The 24,073-nt window shown below is 35.6% G+C and overlaps 2 protein-coding genes across 7 annotated transcripts in view; one reads left to right on the top strand and one right to left on the bottom strand.

Moving 5' to 3' along the window:
* The window catches only part of LOC103982260 (uncharacterized), a 28,961-nt gene extending 11,500 nt beyond the window's left edge, over positions 1 to 17,461 (top strand). For all 3 annotated transcript variants that reach the window (XM_018825346.2, XM_009399137.3, XM_009399138.3), the window contains exons 12-29: positions 2,133 to 2,219; positions 4,807 to 4,926; positions 5,003 to 5,134; positions 5,251 to 5,348; positions 5,424 to 5,547; positions 5,635 to 5,742; positions 7,724 to 7,868; positions 9,360 to 9,470; positions 9,583 to 9,643; positions 9,748 to 9,820; positions 12,067 to 12,246; positions 12,317 to 12,427; positions 12,687 to 12,854; positions 12,962 to 13,120; positions 14,718 to 14,951; positions 15,164 to 15,325; positions 16,401 to 16,513; positions 16,600 to 17,461. In XM_018825346.2, the coding sequence (XP_018680891.2) occupies positions 2,133 to 2,219; positions 4,807 to 4,926; positions 5,003 to 5,134; positions 5,251 to 5,348; positions 5,424 to 5,547; positions 5,635 to 5,742; positions 7,724 to 7,868; positions 9,360 to 9,470; positions 9,583 to 9,643; positions 9,748 to 9,820; positions 12,067 to 12,246; positions 12,317 to 12,427; positions 12,687 to 12,854; positions 12,962 to 13,120; positions 14,718 to 14,951; positions 15,164 to 15,325; positions 16,401 to 16,513; positions 16,600 to 17,137 (2,724 nt within the window). In that variant the 3' untranslated portion in view covers positions 17,138 to 17,461. The remainder of the gene's footprint in view (positions 1 to 2,132; positions 2,220 to 4,806; positions 4,927 to 5,002; positions 5,135 to 5,250; positions 5,349 to 5,423; positions 5,548 to 5,634; positions 5,743 to 7,723; positions 7,869 to 9,359; positions 9,471 to 9,582; positions 9,644 to 9,747; positions 9,821 to 12,066; positions 12,247 to 12,316; positions 12,428 to 12,686; positions 12,855 to 12,961; positions 13,121 to 14,717; positions 14,952 to 15,163; positions 15,326 to 16,400; positions 16,514 to 16,599) is intronic.
* Positions 17,462 to 18,339: 878 nt separating this feature from the next.
* Positions 18,340 to 23,372, bottom strand: LOC135581405 (nuclear transcription factor Y subunit A-10-like). Of its 4 annotated transcripts, none has more exons than XM_065145410.1 (6): positions 23,213 to 23,372; positions 22,308 to 22,738; positions 21,380 to 21,495; positions 21,192 to 21,260; positions 19,540 to 19,680; positions 18,340 to 19,152 (listed from the first exon to the last, which is right to left on the bottom strand). In XM_065145410.1, the coding sequence occupies exons 2-6, from the start codon at positions 22,564 to 22,566 to the stop codon at positions 18,751 to 18,753; spliced, it is 987 nt and encodes a 328-aa protein (XP_065001482.1). In that variant the 5' UTR covers positions 22,567 to 22,738; positions 23,213 to 23,372; the 3' UTR covers positions 18,340 to 18,750. The 4 variants fall into 4 exon arrangements, with proteins under 4 accessions (XP_065001482.1, XP_065001481.1, XP_065001483.1 ...); XM_065145409.1 differs by having other exon boundaries at positions 22,281 to 22,738; positions 23,213 to 23,371; XM_065145411.1 differs by lacking the exon at positions 21,192 to 21,260 and having other exon boundaries at positions 22,281 to 22,738.
* Positions 23,373 to 24,073: the final 701 nt, after the last annotated feature.

The following is a 24,073-nucleotide window of genomic DNA, read 5'->3' as shown; positions in this document are numbered from 1 at the left end:
ATATATATATACAAATATATATATACAAATATATATATATACAAATATATATATATATATATATATATATATATATATATATATATATATATATAATGAGTTCAACTAACTTAATTGATATCTTCTGCTTTATAGAATTTGAATCAGCAATTTGTTTTTTCAAATACTGATATTTGAATGTATAAAAATCTGCTTATGTTCCTGATTCCAGGGCTTAATATTCATTCACATAGCTTTGGAACTACTTGGACTATCCAGAAGCACTTAGTGTGGTCCTTTCTCATAATTTCAGTGAAGAATATTGGTGTAGTACCTTAACAATGGCCAGCGACACATCATAAGTGCTTGGATGTGGTGCGAGCTTTGGATGTATTGCTATATCAATGTTTGGAAGAAGATTTTGGAATAATTTTATACTTCAATTGGTCTACCTAGATTCTGTTTAGATTTGATGATAACAATGAAATATCCTTTATCTTCCCTTCTTCTTTAACTACTATTTTAATATCACTGAAGTGAAGAAAAAAAAGGTGGAAACAACCGCTTTATATTTTGAGGTAAGACTACGTACATTGACCCTCCACAGACTGCATTGAGAGGAGCTTCGTACAGGGGTACTTGAATCAGTATGTATTGATCGGTGTCGTTTACCCACACACACAATACATTGGTGTTACCGAAGAGGAAGGAAGAAGAGTAGGTGGTGAAGGTATAAGAGGAAGAGGAAGGAAGAAGAGGAGGTGGTGGAGGAAGAGAAGAGAGGAGGAAGAGGAATAAGCATAGCTGAGGTTAGTAGTACTTGATGAGTGGTGGGTGGCTACAAAGGGGTCACAGGCTTCGTGCGTTTACGAGCCCTAATTTACTCAGTTTTAAAGTTTTTCTTAATAAGGTCAAATCGGACCACCCGAAATGGAGGCTGTCCGGAACTAGGTTCGGGCTTGGATCAGTAAATACCGGTCGGTACGAACCAAATTGGTTGAGTGGATATCCTTGGTTAGAAGAAACATTATGCAAAGAAACTAATTACTCTAAAGAGTTCATCAGTGGTTGATTGAATTCTTAATATGGTTTGTCTAGTGAAATCTGTGGATCAACAAGAACAATGAATCATGCTAAGTAGAGATATTAATAAATATGTTTGAATATTGATCTTTTTATTTATTAAAATCAAGGCGTAATATGAGTTACGAGGGCAAGTTTTTGGCCAGGGATTGCAATTTTGTACCCGATACTGTTGGTACCGATGGATCAACCCACTTGGTACATCGGTATGTACCGAAGAGGAAGAAGATGGAGAAGAGAAGGGAATAAGATGAAAGGCGGAGGGAGGAGGAAGAGGAAGGAAGAAGAGGAGGCAATGTAGGTAGGAAGAGGAGGAAGGAAGAAGAGGAGGCGATGGAGGAAGAGGAGGTAGATGAGGAAGGAAGAAGAGGCGGCGGCATTGTAGGAATAGGAGACAGTGTCACCGGTTGGCGGGATGCGGTGGGCGAGGGGAGGTAGGCAGTTCTGTGAAGGGCTCGTGATTAGGGATTGCAAGAAGGTTTTTTTGTGGACCAGATCAGACCGCCCGAGATGGGAGCTGTCCGCAAAACGGTTTATGCCCGGATTGGTAAATACAGGTAGATACGGACCTATCCAAGTGAAATTGCAATCAGTCTTAAGTGTTACTTTTTTCTTTGTATAATATCAAGATATATTTTTCCTATTGATTAAAATGTTTCAAGTCCATATGAAAAAAATAAAAAATAGTTGTCTGGAGACCCACAAATCACCCTCGGGGAAGGCACCTAACTCCAAATTATTGAGAATATCATGCAGGATGATAATATACATCCCACTGTAAATGTGTTGATTCTTATGCGCTTATTTTGTGGGAAGCAAAGACATTGTTTCAAAGGAGACCTGGCTGCTGGAAATCAAGAAAAAATTACATTTGTGTGTCTGGTGCTAGCAGAGCACTTCCAGATCATGATACTTGTGTGTACTTTCACTGAAAGTTCCTTGTGCTTTTTGATATGAATTCGTTTACTTGTTAGTTTTCTCAGACTAGGTTTAAGTGTTTTAACTAATATGTTACATCAGTTTGTTATTTAAGCTAACGCATTCTGGGGGTTTCTATGCCATTCATGCAGGAAATGACTGGCCTTTGCTACTTTATGCTGGATCAATCAAGAAAGGATTCTGAGTATTGTATGGAAAGTGCCTTTACTACATACTTGGTAAAGTGATGTTTTCTTCTCAAATATATGGCACTCTACCAGTCATTAGGAAGTAGGAACTCATCAAGTTTATCCTAAGACATTTATAGTTTTTGTATTTGCAATTTATGTTTGTTCCAGACTATGACATGTCAATGTAAATTGTGTGTTACTTTATCTTAAGGGGCATAATTGTGGGACTAGGTGCATGCTTATTTATGTTCTTTTATATTTTTGTCCTTAGGTGACTCTCCACAATAATGTGACATCGTACTTATTTTTTTGTCAATAAGATAAATTAGCTATTCATGAGGTTCTTAAGTTAATCATATGCTTTTAGTTGAAGGTGCTTGGATCATAGCAAAGCTTATTTGCATAATATTTTTGGTTTAAAGGGGGAATATCAGTTATGGTTCTGGTTGCTTTGCTTATAATATCTTGACTACAAGATCTCCATTTGGATGGTGATGTTCAACTCTTCTCTTTTACTTTCTCTTGTTCTTTTGTGTTTTTCTTTTTCAATTTGTGTGTTTTTGTGCATGCTGTTATAGGGTCATGGCAAACCCAGTCAAGGCTTGAATTGGGTTTTGTCAAACTAATACACAAAACACCAACAGCATAACTTTTTTTTTAAATCCAAAACCATAAATTCTTCAAGGTACCCTTATAGATGCTCTTTGCTAATCAGATACAAGGAGAAATCCAAGCATGGCAAATAAAGAGATAGACAGAATGATATAGAGTGAGGACTTAAACAAACCATTTTAATATTTTTACTACTACCCAGGTCCTTATTGATGTGGGAGTTGTAATATGAGATTAACAGAGTGTTTATATGATTATATCTTTTCCCCATAACATATGTGTGAGTGATGTGAGGCTACGAGTGACTCTTAGATTTAGATTGAGTTTGGTGGTTATCCCCAATGGTGCAACATCACCATCCATCTATCTGTCACATGTGGAGGTGTGAGGCTTTCGTTTACAAGACGAGTTATAGAATAGTTTTGGTACTTATTCTTAGATGGTGCAAAGCTATTGTCTGTATGTAAGGCACATATGGTGTGAGGCTAAAATTATTGTGTGATGCTTAGGAACCATACCTTGGTTATTATCTTCTCTTCCTCTCTCTTTTGTTTTCATTAGTATCTTCAACCATCGTCTGATGCTTAGGAGCCATAGCTTGGTTATTATCTTCTCTTCCTCTCTCTTTTGTTTTTCATTAGTATCTTCAACTATCGTTCTTTCCCTTTTTCCTCTCTTTCAGTTCCTTTATTGTCAATCCAAAATATTTTCTTTTCCCTATATGCATTTGGCCTGTATGATACTGGTAGCAGAGCAATTTGTCCTGCAATTTTTAACTTTACAATTTGATAGTGTGTGTGTATATATATATATATGTGTATATATATATATATATATGTATATATATATATATGTATATATATATGTATGTATATATATATGTATATATATATGTATGTATATATATATGTATATATATATGTATGTATATATATATGTATATATATATGTATGTATATATATATGTATATATATATCAACAATTGAAATTTTGTATCGTACCTGAGTTTTGAGATTCTCTCGGTACGATACGGTACTATATATCTAGCGGTACATTTCGGTATACAGCTCGGTATATATATATATACATATATACATATATACATATATACATATACATATATACATGTGTACAAAAAAAGGGCAACTGCCTCATCGCCTTGTTTCTTTTGCTTGCGTGGGGAGAAGAAACGTCGCCTCGACGCTCGGTTTCTTCTCCCCGCGACGTCGAGGATTCTTCATCGATGACGTCGAGGCCTAGTCGCCTTAGACGAGGAAGGAGAGCGATGCCGATCTCTAGGTTCTCTTCTTCTCCCTTCTTTAATACCACCCAGTAGTGGGCAGTGACGATCGATTTAGGACGGTAACAGGGCGGAAACAGTCCCAATCGACGATATTGCCCGGTAGCGGACGGTATTATTCGAAATTAAAATCCTTGATATATATATATATATATGTATGTATATGTATATATATATGTATATGTATGTATATATGTATATATATGTATATGTACATATATATGTATATATCCATCAAAATTAATGCCTGGGTAAATCTTTGGTCAACACATAAAGCTAAAGAGTATTGACTTTAGACACTCTTTTTACCTTGATTTTGTCTAGTAAAGTTGTGATGATATTGTTGGTCTTGGTGGCTGAAGATTATAAACTAGGTCTTGTTATTATATGTTCGTGGTGTAGAAATAATTGACCTAAGATACTCATTTTTATATCCTACATATGGATGTTTCATTCAAGATTCATTGTACCGCGACGTATCGCTCGGTATGGGCGGTACATACTGGTCTGATAGAGGACTGGTACAGGCAATACATCGGTATGTCTCCATGTACCATGTGTCTGTATGCTCGGTACATCTTGGTATGTACCATATCAATAGCTGGTTGGTACACCAGTACAGTTTGGTAAGGCGAATCATGGTTTTATTAATAAATAAACAACTTGTATATCTATTCTATGCTGTTATTAGGCCTTTTGATAATTTTCAATTCTTTATTCAGAAAATTGGGTCATCTAGTCAGAGAAATGCTTCAAGGTGTGGGCTGTGGTGGGCAGAAATGCTCAAAGCGAGGGGCCAGTTTAAGGATGCAGCAAATATTTATTTCCGCATATCTAATGAGGTACTTTACACTAAAAAAGATGACTTTTGACTCTTTGAGTTTCTAAATTTGCAGCTGATCAACTATTTTCCATCAGGAACCTTCTTTGCTTGCAGCTGTAATGCTTGAACAGGCATCATACTGCTATTTGCTATCGAGCCCTCCAATGTTACGCAAGTATGGTTTTCATCTTGTTCTGGCTGGTAATCGTTACTACATGTCTGATCAGGTACATAATTTATGTGCGAAATTCTATGATCATATACACAAACTTATATCTATGAGATTGAAGCTTGTCAGAAAATTTCTATGCTAATTGCTAAGTATTGATTGTATCAAGTGCAGAGACATCATGCAATTCGGGCTTACAGGAATGCACTTTTTGTTTATAAACAAAATGGTTGGACTTATATCTCTGATCATGTCCACTATAATGTTGGAAGGTATTTTTTTTAATTTTATTTTCATAATATATATAGCTTTGAGGCATTGCATCTCATCTATCATGATGTAATTAGGTGGTATTCTTTTATTGGGATTCTTGATGTAGCTGTCAAACACATGCTGGAGGTTTTAGCATGCAGCCATCAGTCCTTGGCAACACAAAATATGTTCCTTAATGATTTTTTTCATATTGTTCAGGTATTGCCTATAGCTTTTTTCGTATCATTTTTTGGTGTCACAGCTTGCTAATCTTGAAAATTGCTTCTTTTTTTTTTAACGCATCAGAGCATGGGAAAGAAATTTGAGGTTTACAAACTTCGACTTCCTGTTATCAACATGGCCTCGCTCAAAGTTCTCTATGAAGATTTTCGAACATATGCATCTCCTTCAGATGTAAGCTAATTTTTTACTTTTCACAGGTTCCTTTCATCTTAAATCGTCTTCATTTATTGAAGTACGAAAGCTAATCTTTTGTGCTAGAACCAAAAATCTTGACTAGTTCTTATTTTGATATTCATAATACAAGTTCTTTTTAAGAGTCAAACCATGGTGTAAGATGCTAAGCTGGAAAATTTACAGGATCACAGAAATGATTCAAGTAAGTTTAACAAAAAATGTTGCATATATACACAATGGCTTTATAGTAGAAACCAAAGCTTATTCATAATGTTATATAGGAGTTTCACAGATTAGATGTACATGAGCAGTGTCAAATAGTTCTTGAACCATCCTCAACTTAACTTTGTGTGTGCAGGCATGACAAAAATCCATTATACTCATCTCTCTTTTCTCTTCTGTTATCCTCCTTCCCCATGCTGTCTCTGCTAGAAACTAGTTCCATGGTCCTTGGCCCTCTTTTTTTTCCCTGTTTTTTCTTTCATCTGTTTGGCATCTTTTTTGTTGTCCTTTTTGCCTGCCACTTCTACGCTGGAATAACAGTGCTTGTTTCTTTTCTTTCTTCTATATCCTTCTACTTTTGCAATTGTTTCCTTGCTTGTATAAATCCCAACAGCATGTTACACTTTGGTTTACCTTTAATGTTACACTCTGACACTGAAGTGCAAAGTGCATGTTTACTAACACCAATCGCACATAATATAGAAAAAGATATATATTCATCAATTTTATTTTGTAGAAGGTAAATTCATACTATGGGGAGAATTCATTATTATTGACAAAGTCCTAAATTCAATGTTATTTAGGATGTCAATTAGCTTACTAGCTAAGCTAGTTGATATGTACCACCACCTAGACCATTGTTTAATAAGTGGATCTAGCACACCACCACCATCATACCAATATTCCAAGGGCAAAAGTCATCGATTGAGGTATCAAACCCTCAACTTTTGGTGAATGGGTCTGTTACACCACCAAACTAATGTTTTAAGTGAAAAATTTACTAGATGAGAGTTCAAATTTTTAAATATTGGGCAAGTAGGTCTGATGCATGCCACCAATTTTCTTTTTTATGTAAGTGGCATGGATGAGACTTGATCCCATGACATTGCTATTCATTCTTTGATTTGATGACAATCCCCTTTTTCTTTTTTATAAACCCTTGGTACAAGAAAAAAAGTAAAATATAGAGATAAGTGAAGATTACAACATATCATAAGTTGAGGTATATCAATCATTATGACTTTTCTTTATAAAAAATTTTCACTTTTGGATTTGATGTGGAGAATCAGTTTTTTATGGTATATCTCATTGATATATTTCCATATCCGTGTAATCTTCAATCAAGAAGAAAATTCTTTTTGGGAATCAAATTCAATGCATATTTTCTTCCTTTTTCTTTAGAATCTTTAATCAAACCTATGATTGTCTCCCTTCTTTTGTTTGTCTTCCTTTTTCTTCTTGGACAATCTTGGTAATTAATATAAGATTATAGTAGATGTTGTCATGTGACAATTTATGGATTCTGTAAAAGACATCCGAAACTAATAAATAATTAAAATTTAAAATGGTCTCAGATCATTGTTAATCTGGTTTCCTGGAACTCAAATGGGCTAGCTCGAGCTTGTTCAACTGGTCTGAAGCCTATCACAAGTGCTAGACCTACAATCATTCTTGAGTGTGAGCTATGTGTAAATGCAAACTCCACTTCAATAAATCAAACTTAAAGAAAGCTTGGTTCACCCATGTGTGAGCATCTGTATAATTCCCAGCACGTGCATATGGAGTTGGTAGGCAGTTTTGTGCATGTGTATATATCTGCATGCAAGTATTTGTTTGTGTATAAACTATAAAGTGCAATTTTTTGATCTGGCTTTACTCTTTGGTGCCTTGAGTATCCAGCTGTTAAAATGCAATCTTCTAGTCACTTATTGTTTCTATACTATTTGAGGTGGATATTGATTAATGACATTCGTAGGTCCATGTAAGTGAAAGTTTGTGGCAGTCTTTGGAAGAAGAACTGGTTCCTTCAGCATCCACTGGTAGATCCAACTGGCTGGATTCACAAATAAAATCCTCCTCTTCAAAAAGAAACGATGAGTCACCTGTATGTGTGGCAGGAGGTGTGTTAGCAGTTAACAAATGTTCTTTTAACTTAAAACATCTATTAACCTTACAGCAGCATTTGATTTTTGAATATTATGGAGAATTGTGCTGCATTTATCTTTCCTTTTGACAGAAAACTTCTTACTGTTGAACATCTTTTTAATAGAATATGACGTGAACATGAACAATTTTTTCACATGCTTTGTCATGCATGTGCAACTTACATTTGTAACTTGTATATTTTATTTCTATCATCAATTAGGATGTCTTATTATCAAATAAGAATAATTTTTTTTCCTAAAATGTTAATGTTTATTTTATCTGGAACTTATAATGTCTAAAGTAGCATTTCTTTCATCTAGAATATGTTTTTGTTTTAGTGTTGCATTGCATCTTCACCCTTTAAGAATTATGGTCCTCACTCAAAATTTAGTTGCACAATGCCACATATTGATATTGTTTCTTTTTAGTATTACACCTTTTATTATGTGACTTAAATACAGACTTTGAGAACATTTAAGTTCGTTGTTGACTAATTTAAGTCATGCTTTCAAGAGTTTCATGATCACCTGCAACCTTGACTTAGCTTGTAGTCATTAGCACCATACTCTAAATTGAAACTTGCCATATTGTTAATTGTCTGTCTTTATAGCTCAGGTTTAGTCTCTCACAATTGACAATCTACAAGATTTGGCTTCAGTTGGAAATAACAAAAAGGAAGTGTGAATCACAAGTTTGCCTCTTCAAGATCTTTTGGTCATATTATTATGGAACAAAATCCCCATTAAAGGCTTCCTTTGGGATTTAATTTTATTTTCTGAATTGATTTTTAGAATATCCTAGTCGACTTTATGATGTGGAATTTGATGCATTCTGGACTAGCTAGGTTCAAATGTGAGTCTAATAAGCTCTTCTTTCAGTACTACATTTGGGTCAATCATATTGGATTCAACTAGTGTTTTCTTTCTTAAATTTTTTTTTACGCTGATATAGAATCTTCATCACATTTCTTCACTGACAAATTCATATAAAATGTGGATCTGTATTAGGTTTAGATAGGATCAAGTTTGAGGAGTCTGCAGGTAAATTCTTTCAGATTACCTGTTAAGTTCTTTAAGCTTTAAGAATTCTAGGTAGGTAGGAGGAACAGACTAGCTAGAATCTAAGTAGGATGGGCTGCTGCCGTATTTACACATTTTGTATGTGTTTTTTCTTTGTATTTACCATATGTTGTTGCGTCATTTCTATATTTCTCCTCTCCTGTAGGGGTTTCCTTCTACAGTTTTGTGGTTTCAGTTCCTTGTTTCTCTGTTTTAGAAGTGGTACTTACAGACCATCTTTTCACAAATTGGGTTATTGAAGCAAGGACAACAAAAAATAGATCCTTAATTTTATTTTCTTTTTGTACAATATTTTGTTGATGAACATTTTATCAGAAAGATTGATAAGCACAGTTCTTTCCTGTTTTCTTATGTATGCCTGAAGCTTTTCGATTTTGTGGATTGCAGAATCTGTTGTAGTGGATCTTGAGTTCATAAACCCTCTTCAGGTTTCAATTTCTGTTTCTGAAATCTCTCTTATCTGTGAGCTCATGGCAAAATCTAAGGAACCAGACACTGGTAACCCATCACCTCGACGTATTTCATATTTGCAAATTATCTTATCCAAGGTTAATTTGGTTCATAGTTCTATGCCTTTATATTTGTTAAATGAATAATACGCATTATGCAGGTAGTGCATCACATACAGCACCTGAGGAGGATTCAGAGTTAAAAGACTCTCCTAGTTGTAGGTAGAGGCTGTATTTTTGAATATTTTCACTAATTGTTGCATTGTAGCAATTCTTTTACACTGGTTTTATTAACATTAGTTTTCACTTGTATTTGATCATTGCAGGGATTCAAACAGTGATGGCTCCTTTACATTATCAAAGCTTGATGTTGTTTTAGGAGGAGGTGAGACTAAGAGGGTAGGTGCAAGGACAAAATCATAGACCATTTCTCTTTTAATCTTCATGCACTGTCAGAAATGATTTTCTTTTCCAATTATGGTACTGGAATCTGGATCAAAATAAGGAATATTGCTGTGTAGTGACATTTGCCATTAGAAGCAAACAGTGTATATCTCCTGCATTATCTACTCACTGTTATTCTGCAATTGTTGTCTTTTATAATTTATCTCTTCCACCAAGTTGGGTTCTAATATACAAATGTTACATGGAAAATGGAATTTCGTGTCTTTTAATAATTATTAACCTCAGGTACATTACTGTCCAGACACTTTGAGGTACATTTATTTAAGTACTCATTAATATGCTAGGTTCTTATTCTACTTTATTCATCAAAGATCACAAAGATGTTCTAAAATTTGTTGTGCTTGCTTCAAGTAACTCAATGTGAAAGATAAGACTGGTCCTTAATACTTATAATGTGCTGAAGCATGGTATGAACTTTCTTATTAACTGTTTCTTGGTATTGTTTCAATAATTATCATTTTTGGTCCGAGAGAGGATTACTTTTTCACATTAAATATATCTAATGTATGACGTATACTGTCTATTGGTGATCAAATGATTTGGCTAAGGCCATGAGGAAATACGAAGCTTGTTCCTTCTAGTATATAGGTTCACTTTCCCACCAACTCTTTTTGATGTTCTTGTTGCCTATCGTGGTTCTTCATTTAGACTGGAAAGGGTTAGGTTGTTACTTGTGCTGATATGTTATTGATTTATCATGGTCACCAGTGGATCTTGTGGTCTTGATCAAAATGAACCTACATTATTCTAGTGCCACACAGGATAGGGTACAATTGAAATCTTAATATCTAGCTCCATTTGGTAGACTATACAATTTTCTAGACATGAGATCCACTACAATCATGTATGTGCATAGTCACAAACTGAATGTTTCATTTCATTTTCCCATCCTTATGTGACTTTTGACCAGTAACTCTGATCCCCCAAGTTTTTCGTTGATTTTAATTAATAATTTTTTTCAGAATTTGAATTTGATGTCAGAGTTGATGTTGACTCTGAGATTTTATGTTTTACTTTAATTCTTAGAGAAATTAGTTTCAGAATGTGACCTTGAAGTCAAACATATGTTCATTTAACTTTTTAGTTTTTCTCAATTTTTATGTCTTCACATTTGATGCACAGAAATATGATAAATTAGTGGAATGTTGTTTTTTCCTAGCTGAGGTTTACAGTGGTTATAGGTTAGTTTTTAACGTGTTGCTTCATATTAATTATATTTTAGGTGCATGATGCTTATATATTTTCATTTGAATTATGTCTTTTTTCTCAGATTTTTCCTGCCTATTAAGCAGTTTGTTAAACTGGAAAGATTCTTTGTTCCATGGTTCAATACTATCTAAGCCTCTATAAATTTGTGAATGATCCTAATTCTGACATGAATGATTATTTTGTTAGTTATATTTTCACCAAAGATGTTAATAATAAATTTTGTATGTACCTCAAAGAGAAAATCACAATTTGGTTCACATCATTCAGTAGCATGGCATGATGGTGTTTTGATTGTTTTTATACTGTACATTGATCAATTAATAATTGATTTAAAAAATTAAGGTATTCAAGTCCGAATCATGCAAATGATGCTATGATATAGTTAGTACTACTACCTTTGTTTTGAGGTAGTGTTAGTGTTCATAATTTTATGGTTTCGTAATAATGAATGTTCTTACCATCAGAAGCGTGGGGAGTACCTAAAGAATTTTGTTTGGGAATTCATTAAGAAATACAGACATGCATGCAAATCTTAGCAAAATTGCTGGATATACTATCACTTATTTTATTTTCATAATCTTGACATTTTAAGTATGATGAGCGAGTATGTAGATGTTTCCTACTGTATGGATAAATTGTGTCATTTACTTCCCACATATTTGTTCCTAGTATGAAGGTGAGGTATACAAAAGCAAAGCCTAACAGGTATTTTTATGAGCATAATGGACATTTGAATTTGCAACTTTGTTCTACTCAATATAATTCATGTGTAATGTAAAAATTTCTAGACTTCAAACCTATAGTTTTTTTTGACATTTCTGGTTCATGGCTCAGTATATGTAATTGGTTAGTTCCCTGCCCTGCATCATACATCTGTTGAGCCTTTGGAATAGGCTTGTATAGTAATTTTATTTTATGTTTCTGATAAGTTTGGTTGATTTTCTAAATGTTGCCCTTGTATTGACTCTTAGATACAATTAGAAGTTAGTCCAAAGATCGAAGGCTTACTGAAAATTAGTGGAGTGAGATGGACTCTGTCAGATATTGTGGTTGGTTATCAGTACTTTGAGTTTGATTCGAAGAACAAAGAGAAGAAAGGGAGAAGAGCTAGGCGTTCTTTAAGCCATAACCTGAGTTTTATTGTGATTAAGGTTACTTCTTGTCCTCATTTTTCTAATTCAGGAATGTTTAAGGTAATAACTTTTTGTTTTTCATCTTCAGGGCCTACCAAAACTTGATGCATGTATTCAGCACCTACCAAAGAAAGTATATGCTGGTGATTTAAGGCTTCTATTGCTTGAGCTTCATAACCAATCAGAATTTTCTGTAAAGGTCTGTTTAATTACTCTCTGATTGTATTCCACCTGCCAGCTGGTCTTGCAATCTTATGTCAGTTCTTTTAATAACATGTAATCTGGCTTCGGAGCAATATGCTACTTTTCTCCTTAAAAATCTTGTACTGGGGCATGTGGGCATGTGGCTAGCTGCAACTGTTGAATTTTAATATACTGTTTGTATGTCAATGCATATTCCTGGCATTGGTTTTCTGGTTAGTTTAGTTGTGACTTGTTTGGACATCTTAAATCTGCAGAATATTAAAATGAAGATCAGTCATCCAAGATACCTCATTCCTGGGAATATGGAAGATCTAGAAATGGATTTCCCTGAGTGCCTTGAAAAGCAGAAGAGTTCTGGGAGTAAGGAGACACCAGCAAATGTTATGCTGAAGTTTAAGAACCTTTTGTTTTCATTTCCAGATGTGAGTAGAAGTAATTAATCATGTGAAAGTGGTTACTTGCACTGTACTCTATATAAATCATCAAGTGTTAAATGGTTAGTTATAATTTTTTTACCTTATCATTACAGGATGCCACAATTCAAGGTGGAACTAATTTCACATGGCCTCTTTGGTTTCATGCTGGTCTTAGTGGAAGGATTTCTTTGTACATCTCAATATACTACGAAGTGGCAAGTTGTTCTAGTGACATGAAATATCGTATACTGCGCATGCATCATGACTTGGAGGTAACAAATGCAACTTAATATGTATAGTGTGCATGTTCATATATAGATTTGAGATGTGTATATACAATAATAACTTATAACTTCTAAGATTTCTGTGTACCTGATGTCACTAGCTATGGATGACCAATAATATTGTCACATATATGTTAAATTCAGCATTTAAATGATTGCTATTCATAAGTAATATATGGGGCAGCAAATGGGCCATGTGTTAGGTAGGGTTCTGGCCTTCATTGTAGTAGTGTCGGATCAGCTGATTTGACATGGCACTTCAGGTGGAGAAGGTTTTCCGCTGAAACCCATATAACAAATTGGCTGGCTGGTTTTGGGTTTGCAGGTGTCATGATGTTTCCAGAGGGAACAAAATTTTTTTCATGTTGGTTTTTTTTTTCCTGAAGCCTGAATACGAGTATTGCTTGATGTGAAGTGGACATGAAACTTAACCAGTTAAAGCTTTTCTTGAACAACCTAGAGATATATTTGGTTAAGCTTGGTCTGGTACCAATCAGATCAAGGTTCTATTTTGAAGTTATTCACTACCACCTGCAATCATTTTATGGAAATTATTCTTATTAATATCTTCCTGAACTGGTTCAGTTTTTAGTGAAAAGGAGTTGAATGTATCCTGTGATCAATTAATTTAAAAAAATTTCTTGAATCCCCAAATTCTATACAGGTTACTTAAAGGAATTCGGATGAAATATAAATTTTCTTTCAACATTTAGATGTTGCTTTGAAGTCAATGGTATATTTAGTTGGTTGATTTAAGAGTTCAATGTGGTAGCAGTGAGTTTATGAGTTAACATGTTTATGTTTTAGCTGGATATAAGTAGGTGATATTGTATAGCATTGACCAAAAGGAAGCATGTGAAAGACTACAGTGCTAAATGGGAAGAGTCCTTTTTGAAAGGAAGCAAGCAGTTTATGTAAAAAGGGACTGGCAGGCAATTCTATTTACTGGAACTGTAAATGAGATGCCAGCAAGTACTTAAAATTCAGTACTCATAACTGTACCAATATTGGAATCTTACTGGACCAATATTGGTATAGTAGTCCTTAATATACTATTAGAAGTACTATGAAAATTACAGGCAGTATACTGCAATATTTGGAATTATGAATGCGAACCTTAGAGATTCATGTCAAGAAGGAAGTTTTGGAGAATGGGTACAGATTTTCACATGAATATGAAGTAGCTTCAATCATGAATTGAGTTTAATTGGGGAAAGGATGCTACCTCAGTTTTTGTTAAACAGGGATTGGAAGATAATAAATAGCAACCAGTAGAAAATTAGATGATATTATAAAATATAGATAAATGTTATAAATGTTCATTTTGCAACATACTAGTGGTACAAGGTTATGCAATGACCCTTCTGACTTATGTTTGGTTGGAAAGACTTCCATGAAGTATTCTGATATTTTGTTGCCGAAGAATCATCTAATCCAAAGGTCTGCAATCCAAGAAACCTTTACCTGATGCATTCCGTTTCGTTATATTTGGCATAACTCATGCTAATTCCAGTTACTTATCTTAAAGTGTTGCAGATTTATGCAATTGAAAATTTTGACATAATTGTTAGTTAAATTTTTTCAGGTATTACCATCATTAGATGTATCATTCCAGATCTCTCCCTGCGAATCAAGCTTGGAAGAGTACTTTGTGCGTATGGATATTTTGAACAGGACAAAGTCAGAGACTTTCTCCCTCAATCAGTTGTCATGTGTTGGCAATCTATGGGAAATATTAGCATTGCCAGAATCGCTTTCTATGCAACCTGTTCAAACATTACTTGCTGGTCAGGCATTGTCATGCTTCTTTAAGCTTAAGGTTTGCAAACTTTAGTTCACATCCAAAAATGATTAGTACAACGAGTTTAAGTAATTATGTTATCAACTCTTGGGTGCAAAAAATTTGAGTCTGCAAACATTTGAACAGTTTAAAACTTGATCTTTTAGGATCACTGAAAAAGTTTTTATGTACCATCTATACAATCATGATGAACAGTTGATTTTTTTTTGTAAATTTTACTCATTCTTCAGGATTGTCGAAAAGTTATAAATACTGAAGGAGAGGTTACTTTGCAAGGAAGTGACCTACTGATGATTTCTCACAGTTGCAAAGAAGCAATGATTGATGTATCAAGGTCACCTTTGGCTGAATTTCATCAGCATGAAAGATTTCATCAGGGAAAGTCAGCGAAGGTCAGTAGAAGTCGAACCTTCATAATTCTTGTATCAGATGTGTTTGTTTCATTATGGATGGTTATATCACTCAAAGCTAAATTAGTAATCTACCCGACATCAAGGTTCGTTGTACCGCCCATGTCGATATGGTATGGGTGATATAGATAGGTACGGTTGGTGATTGAGATGTGGATCGCTCGAGTCCCCGTCGGAACGCCTCAACGTACCATGTGTAGTACAGCGGTATAGGACCAATATGGATCGACCCGACAAATCTCTGAGACGGGTCCGGTATCCGAAATGGCAAACCCTACCCGACATTACTTAACCCACTCAGTTATTTATGTTGGGTGGACTAAAAAATTTGATATAATCAAGGGATCAAACATGTGATATAACAAAATTAAATTTACCGGACATGGAAATGACCCTATACTTTGGATATACATTTGATAGTTGTAAGGGTAGTTCGAGGATGTAACATAGTTGATTTTACTTTTTTTTCAAGGACCAAGTTTATTATCTGGATTGTGTTCAATGGTAAAAATAGTAAGGTTCTTTCTAGTGAGCAAGTCCATTTCGTATATTATATACGTGTGCAGACATGGAACACACGTGTGTTTGTGTGTGTGCATGCACACAAAAACACAAAAACATTTGTATTTGTAATATACATATTTTGAATTTTATGTGTACATATGTGTGGCCATGCACATGCATGTGTGAATGTGTGAATCCATGCACATATTGAAGGGTTGCTCCAGGTGAGATGATTAGTACTAGTGGTGCAAGAGGTGGAGGGTATAGCCAGCTCCAAATAGTTGGGATATTGCGGCTTATTGTTGTTATGGTTTTAGTGGATAAAGCATTATGTCTTCTATTTCTAATAATAATTTTTGGTATCCTCCATGAAACTCCATACATATTATGGAAAGAAGTTTTGATTTTCTGCAAATCCATTGATATGAATAATCTCTCATGTTATATCACTTATATTTAATTTTGGGCATAGACATTGTAAATGGTTGATTTTACTCTCATATGGCTCTCCTTGTAATTTTGTATGACCTGACTTGTACTTTGTGTGGTTCAGGGAGATTCAAGCATTGTTGATTTCATCTTGATCTCAAAGATGCAGGGAAATGGTCCTGTCTTTGAGCCAGGAATGCAACCAAAGTTATTATCCTACCATGCATGTCATTGCAGGCAAGATTAGAACCTTGTTGGCTTCTGACTTTACTGAGCTTTTAGAATCTTGAAATAACTGATGCATTTCTTATCCTTGTGTCCAGTATTAGCAGCAGGTGTCCATTATCTTGGCAAATGAATGGTCCCCGAATGATTAATCATGATTTCTCCGGTTCGTTCTGTGAAGCTAACTTTCACTTGAGAATCCACAGTTGCTCTGATGCTGCTGTTATCATCAGACTGACCACCTATGATACATTACCCGAGAAAAACCAGTCAAGTGATGGAGTTAAGCTTTCTGATTCTGCTGAAAATGAAGGAGGGTGGCATGACATATCCTTGGTTAATGACATGAAAGTTCTCTCCAGCGTCCATGGGAATCGACCCAAGAAATCATCAGTTGACACTTTATCACCCTTTGTTTGGTGTGCGACGAGCTCTACTAAACTAAAGTTGGAACCATTGTGTACAACTGAAATTTCCCTTAAGATCTGTCTATTTGCAGCTGGTACGTACGATTTGTCAAACTATGAATTACACTGGGAGGTAAAGCCACTTGAGGAAGGAATAGCTGGCGTGTCGTCTTCTGGTACGGTTCATGGGCACCCTTTCTATCTTACTGTGCTTCATGCCCCTCGGTGAGGTACACGCTTGGATGGTAAAATCGAGCAAGTTGCAAACTCCAGAAGCTGAAGATTCTTTCTAATTTCGCCATTGTAAATTGTGTCATGGACAACAGTGGCTGAATATGATGACTGTAGAGTCCATCTAAAGTTACTCTTAGAAGTTAAAGAAGCCAAAATTCAGGAAGTTGCAAACTCGGAAAGCTGAAGATTCTTTCTTTTTTCGCCATTGTAAATTGTGTTATGGACAACAGTTGCCGAATATGATGAATGTAGAGTCCATCTAAAGTTACTCTTTTTAAGTTAAAGATGCCATCAGCTTTACTGTGGTATTCTGTACTCATTTTTTGTTTTTTTTTGTTTTTTGTTCCCTTCTACCTCAGTTACATCTGATAGAATCAGAGCGCTTGAGGCCTTAGAATTATGCATGCAATAAAAAGGAGCCTACCTATACAGAGGTCGTCTTGTTTTTGCCTTTTTCAATCTAATTTCCTACATGTTTATTCAGACTTGTGTCTGCCATTTTTGATGTAGTTGCTTGATATTTGATCGTCTATTTTGGATGCGAAGTCTGATGGACGTGCTACTATTTCTTTGAAGATAGTTGATGAATGAGACATTTCATTATGTTGCTGTCTGAATAGATAGATGGATAAATGGACCATTGGCAAGCATGATTCTTTTGTGTTAACGCTGTTGTGTCAAAGACTATTTATCGAGAATTCAGGAGAAATCGCCATTTATCAGAAATGGTCGTGTAAAAAGAGTTATTGAGTCTATTATCAATTTGTGTTCAAAATAATCAAATGCTTTTCTAACATCAGAAATTTGTGGAGCATATTCACCACTGTGAGGTGATCCATCGTCGGTGATGCAGAAGTAAAACCAAGTGGGCGTATAATGGCATTAATAATAATCTGGACAAATTGAAAGTCATGTAATGCTGTTGTTGATGCATCATGTCAAAAGTCAACAAGGGTGAAGCCTTTCACCCAACGCAAAGCAACAGGTCTTGTGATCCAAGAAGCAAGCAAGCAAGCAAGCAAGCAACCTACCTTGTTAAAGACAAAACTCTAATTCAAACACCAGCATGATATGAGGGGTACAAATAGACAAAGGAAGATTCACCACAGTTGAAGCATTAGGTAGATAAAGCAATCTCAAAAAAAAAAAAAAAAAAAGCTAACAAAAGTAGTTTCCAATCATAAATAGAACGGTACGTAGCACACAACAACACTTCAACCAAACAAGCTCCGAGATGTACAATGTTCATGGTTATCTGAATCCACAGATACGGTTGTTTCTTCATAAAATGTACCAGCAAAGACAGGGACAAGCCCCATCCACGCCTTTACAGCGCATCGAGGACTTTCATCATCGTCACTGCAGCAAGTCTTCTAGACTTACTAGGAACAGTTAGATGATTTTGAAGGCCCCGATGCGGATAAGCCAAGAATGAATTGCCCAACCAAATAAAGCCAGGTTGATCCGCGATCCAGATCTAACCAGTGGCCATTTCTTCCATCTGGTTGTGTCAAAGTCCTGGAAGGGAATGAATAGGTAGGTTGCAGCACTGCTCTCAAGCTAACAAGTACCATAACTCTCAACCACCCCTCCCTGGTATTGATCTCATCAGACTTTGAGGAGATCACAGCAGCTATCAGCTGCTGCACCCCATTTGCTATGGTTACTGGTTCCTTGTCCTCCGTTCATCATAATTAAATGAGACTGGAAAACAGATGGGCACAAATGTTCAGCGATGTGGAAGTCATCAACATCTTCCTGAGCATACACGCTTGTCACCTCGGATCCTGATGCACTCGAACCACCGCTTGCTGAGTTCAGATTTAAGCTATCAGACTGCAGAATTTCAGACCTTGCAAATGTGGCAGGACGAGGAGGCAACCCATCTTTCACTTTGCAACCACCATTTCCACCCTGTCCGCTGCATTCCTTTTTCGAGTTCAAAAAGCGACCACCACAGCCCCTCATTCGACGCATCGCATGAAGGTGACGCGACTCATGCAAATATGGCTGCAGAAAAGAAATCCCAATAAGCAAATATGACTGCAGAAAGGAAATCCCAATGATCCGCCCTTAGTCCATACATATGCAGGCCATTCAATCAAATAACAGTAAGGATGATGCCTCCCATAATAATCATATGATGATGTTCTTAGCCGTTACAAGGGGGACAAACTCGAGGAGTCCCACAACAGTTGGTCACCTAATGGCATCTGAAAGGAGCTACCGACGAATATCAAAGTACTCTTAAAAAGACTGATAATGTCCGCTAGAACAGATAACTAAAAATATATATATTAATAGCTACTCTTATGGTCACAGATTATGAAACAAAACATACTGGGAAATTCACTTCTATTGCAACAAGGATTTTTGTACTGTGCAGTAGACACATACCTTCCTAACTTTAATCGACTTGTTCTCTTTCTGAGCTTTAGCACGGGCTTTGCGGCGACGAAGAATTGCATGGAACTGTTTTGCATTCACATAGATCGGTCCTTCAGTTGTCATATCCATTGGTAAAAGCATACGCCCATTCTGCAAAATGAATATGAGGGATTCACGATCACATAATTCTTGATACAACTACTAACAACTAGGTTGCACCATGTTCATGATTGAGGAAGTTTCAAAGATCATCTGTTGAGAAAACAAGGGGAAATATGACATAGTAAATTTGCCAAATAATAAGTTCTCATTGCTTTATCTTTTCATTTTTCTACTATGTTCAGCCATGCACCATCATTGATTAAAAATAATAAGGTCATTGCTAGTTCTTTCTAGAAAAGACCAGTTTAAGTGAGATCAAGTGTTTTTAGAAAAAGATTTTGCTTCCAAAAAGTAACAAGGTTCTTGTCATCTTATGCAAACTCTCATGGAGCATATCTAAACATCTAATAACATTTAGGTTTAACCTATAAATTAGAAGTGCCCTGAAGTCAACAAGCTTACAGAATAAATGTTCCCAAATGTGGTGATCTTATAAAACATAGACTTTTGTTACAATTTTACACAGGCCACCCAGTGCTAGGAGTTCCAAAACCAACCTGTGACTTGTCCAATAGCCAGCTACCTTGATGACAATAAGCATAGTATTCCATAGAATCACGTTTTAACAAGCACCAGAAGTGTCCAAGAGATGATTACCAACGGCTTTAAATACCAGGCAATCTACTAAGTGTTAGGTCAATATTGCTCAGGCTCCTCCACTGATGCAAAATTTTCTACAGTGTTGCAATTTTTCTATATTCCACTGATAAGGATGAAGCTTACGTCTAGTGATTTCATCCATACTAGCCTACAAAACACAAGAAATACCTTCACGGCTCTATCAGTTTATTTGCTAGACACATTTATCAAGATTAGTTCACCTCTTTGGAATCTTTCATTTTGTACATACAACAAAAAGAAATCTGCAAGATCATCATTTCTCCAACTAAAATCTGAGTCAACATTTTTTCATGTAATAGTAACTTGTCTACATTTAAGGCTGATTTCAAATACTAGTCACGGATGCTCATCGTGTGCCACTTGTTACCATAGCATGTACCATAGTACATATAACAGTAATGCTGTCACTTAAGACACCAACTCTGGGAAAAACTACCAACATTTCCAATTCGGGAGCTCCTTGCCACATCAGTACATCCTGACCCTTACTAAGATGTCTATCCAATGATTTCTCTAAAAATGGACAAGAATTCCATTTCTTGCCCTTCATATGGAAAATGCTCAGTTTACTTCTGTGGCAAGTTCTATATTGACTCATCAGATTCAAAAAGCTCTCAAGTCAAATATCTGAAAACTCAAGGTCTCAGTCTCAACACCTGAATTATTTCCTAGTTCTAGAAGCACCACATACAAACCTTCTAGACCAAAAAGCTTAATGGTATTTACTCAGATTAACATATACTTCAATCAAACCTACTCAACTTATTGAATTAGTAGACAATTTATAAAGTTGAAATGGTTTCTCCCATTCAAGAAAAGACCAAAGGAAAGAAAATTGAAATATTTAATCATACAAAGCACGAAATAGGGAAACCAACCATTGCTTGGGTTCCATAAGTTGCATATAAGCCATAGAACTGGTCAACATAAGAGCTACTGGGACAAACCTACACCGGTATAAGAAAAAGTGAGAAAAAGATTCCAGGCCATTGTGAATATAATTAGTAAAATTATAAACAACTATTTTTACAAGTGATTAGAGCACGAAAACAAAAAAACAACCTACCATGGACTGACCAAAACCCTGTTCGAAACAATTTGGATTTTCTGGTAATGATGGCTGTAGAGAGAAGGGCATCAAATGTTGCTGAATCTTCTGCTCTTTTATTAAATCCTTGGAATCTGAAGTAGAAAAAAAGTGTGGTCAGATTCACGTTAAACAGCATCAGTAGATAGAAACATCATATGATATGAACCTCAGAAGAAACTACTGGAAAATAATGAGGATGTACTGTGGGTTCCTCAACTAATTTGATTAGACACATCGTATAAAAGAGAGAGATAAATGGCACATTAAGCTTTTATAAGATATGAAGATAATAGTTGTCTGAAAGATATCCCACTTCGAAATTTTTTACTTACACTTCTATTGCAGCTTATACACATGTTTATGTTCTCGAATCTCGATAGAATGATTGCTTGTCATAATTGACCCCTTTCTTTATTCTTCAGTGATTCATTTCCTACTATAGTTTTGCTACTATACATTGGAAATATTTATGTGTTTTTGTAACTTAAACACCACATATGAAATCCCTTAAGTTTTGTCTTTGGTTCTACATGTTCTTATAGGTCTGTTTTCCAATAAACATTCGTCTCTCACCTTGTCTTGTTTACAAAAATGTGGATTCACGGTGCCAAAAGGGAAGCCCATTTATTTAACATCTTACACAAGCTCTTAGGTCCAAATTTCAGCCAGCATAAATCCGGCAACTAATGGGAGATGCCTCGTTCCAGTTATCATCCCCTATTTTATGAATAAATCATGATTCGAGTTACAAAACATCTCACTAGCCACGCCCATGTTTTAGGTGTCAAAGTAAAGTAATTTACTTGGAGAAGTAAAACCAAAACAACAAAAAGACTTGGAATATTGAGAAAGGAAGGCAGTGCAAGAAACACAGTACCTGGGAATATTGAGAAGCTAACCGTACCATTACCACCTTTCTCTGGGATTTTGAACCCTGAACCTCGCTCCTTGCTTAAGTCTATAACATGATTCACTTGTCGTGACACAGCTGGTAGCTGTTCCTCCACACTGATATGGTCCCCAGTTATTGGCTTCATCTGGCTAAGAGGCTCACCATATATAGGTTGAGATCCAACCAACCAAGGAACCAGAGTAGTCTGAGGGGTCTGTGAAACCAGTAGCCGCCCAACTCCATGATTCTCGAAGAACATCGATGTTTGCATGGTGATCACTCTCCAAACCCCTAAACAATGAGAAATCTGAACCACAAACTAGTTTCTTACTTCACAGGTAAGTCTACCTCCGACTAGATCAGAAATCCAACTGGTTTCTCTCAATTGCGGTGATCAGACTTGCCCTCCATTACATGCAGCTCGAATCTTGATGTCGTAAACACTATATAATCCCAACAAAAGGAAAAGCAAGTTGGTGCCATATACACAAACCCTCCAAATAAAACCAGCAGGATCGACAAAAAGAGCAGGATGGGTCAGGGAAGACGAAACGAGTAGCCAGAACGCAGAAGTATCGGTTTCAAGAAACCATCTTTTCCCCTTTTTAGTCGGAACTTTTCAGAGAAAGTGGTCGCCGACTTGGCTATGGAAGGATCATCCATAAAACATCAAGAAACCAAAAAAATCGACTCATAAGCTTCAAGATTTGAACTTTTCAACGAAAACCCACACCGAAACCAAAAGGACACAACCCAGAGGACTCAAAGAAGAATCTTTCGCCGATCCCATGCGTGGAAAACCTATAACCAAGGAGAAAAGACAGGCAAGCATCGACACCGAGACAACAAGAAACGTCGGGAACACCGTGTTAGCCTAGACAAGAATCAAGAGACGAGATTGGAGAGGGAGAACTCACATTTGAAGCGGAGAAGCCGCCGGAGTCCCCAGTCCCGTCGAGGGAGAAGTGACAGGAAGGGGACAATGGGCAGCAGAGGAGGAGGAGGAGGAGGGAAGTGGGTGTTTGCAAGCTGGAGAGGAATGGGAAGTGGGTTTTATTGCCCTCCGAAGGCCTTTGGGAAATGCTTGAGGCAATCCTATCCACCACACACTGATTTCTCTATTCTTTAATCACTTTTTTTTTTCTTTTTTCTTTTTTTATAATCTTCCAAATATTTATTAAAAGCCAACTTGGATTGAAGTTAGTGGGATTTGATTAATCAATTATTCCCATTAATTGGTGGGCTAAGTAAATGGCAACACAAGACTGTGTCACTGAATCCCCACCCAAAATATAAATAATATATATTTTGAAACACACACACACACACACACATATATATATATATATATATATATATATATATATATATATATATATACTTAAAAAATTAATATTTATTTTTTTCAGCTAAACTAATTAGCACCTTTAAAAATTAATTTATTAAGTATATATATCAAAATTTTTACCTTTTTATCATCTTTGAAATTTCTTCATTTTTTTTTCTCAATCAATAGATCTTTTTTTTTTTTTCATTTTAAGGTTTCCTCATTTAAGATTTATTTACTCAAAGCATGAATAAAGCAATTCAATAAAGAAAAATACTCTGGAGAGGAAACAAATAAAAAATATTTTTATAAAATGGTTCTTGTTTCACTAGCTAAAATCGAGACGTTGTAATTTATTATTATTGTTATCATCATTATCATTAACTTAAGACTTTACAATATAAGTTTAAGATTCCTAAGTTTATCGGTGTTATCTAAACTCAACATGATA

This window comes from Musa acuminata, chromosome BXJ3-4, assembly GCF_036884655.1.
Source record: "Musa acuminata AAA Group cultivar baxijiao chromosome BXJ3-4, Cavendish_Baxijiao_AAA, whole genome shotgun sequence".
NCBI classification, from domain to species: domain Eukaryota; kingdom Viridiplantae; phylum Streptophyta; class Magnoliopsida; order Zingiberales; family Musaceae; genus Musa; species Musa acuminata.
The sequence above is the reverse complement of the archived record's forward strand: the minus strand, read 5'-3'. Positions and strand labels throughout refer to the sequence as shown.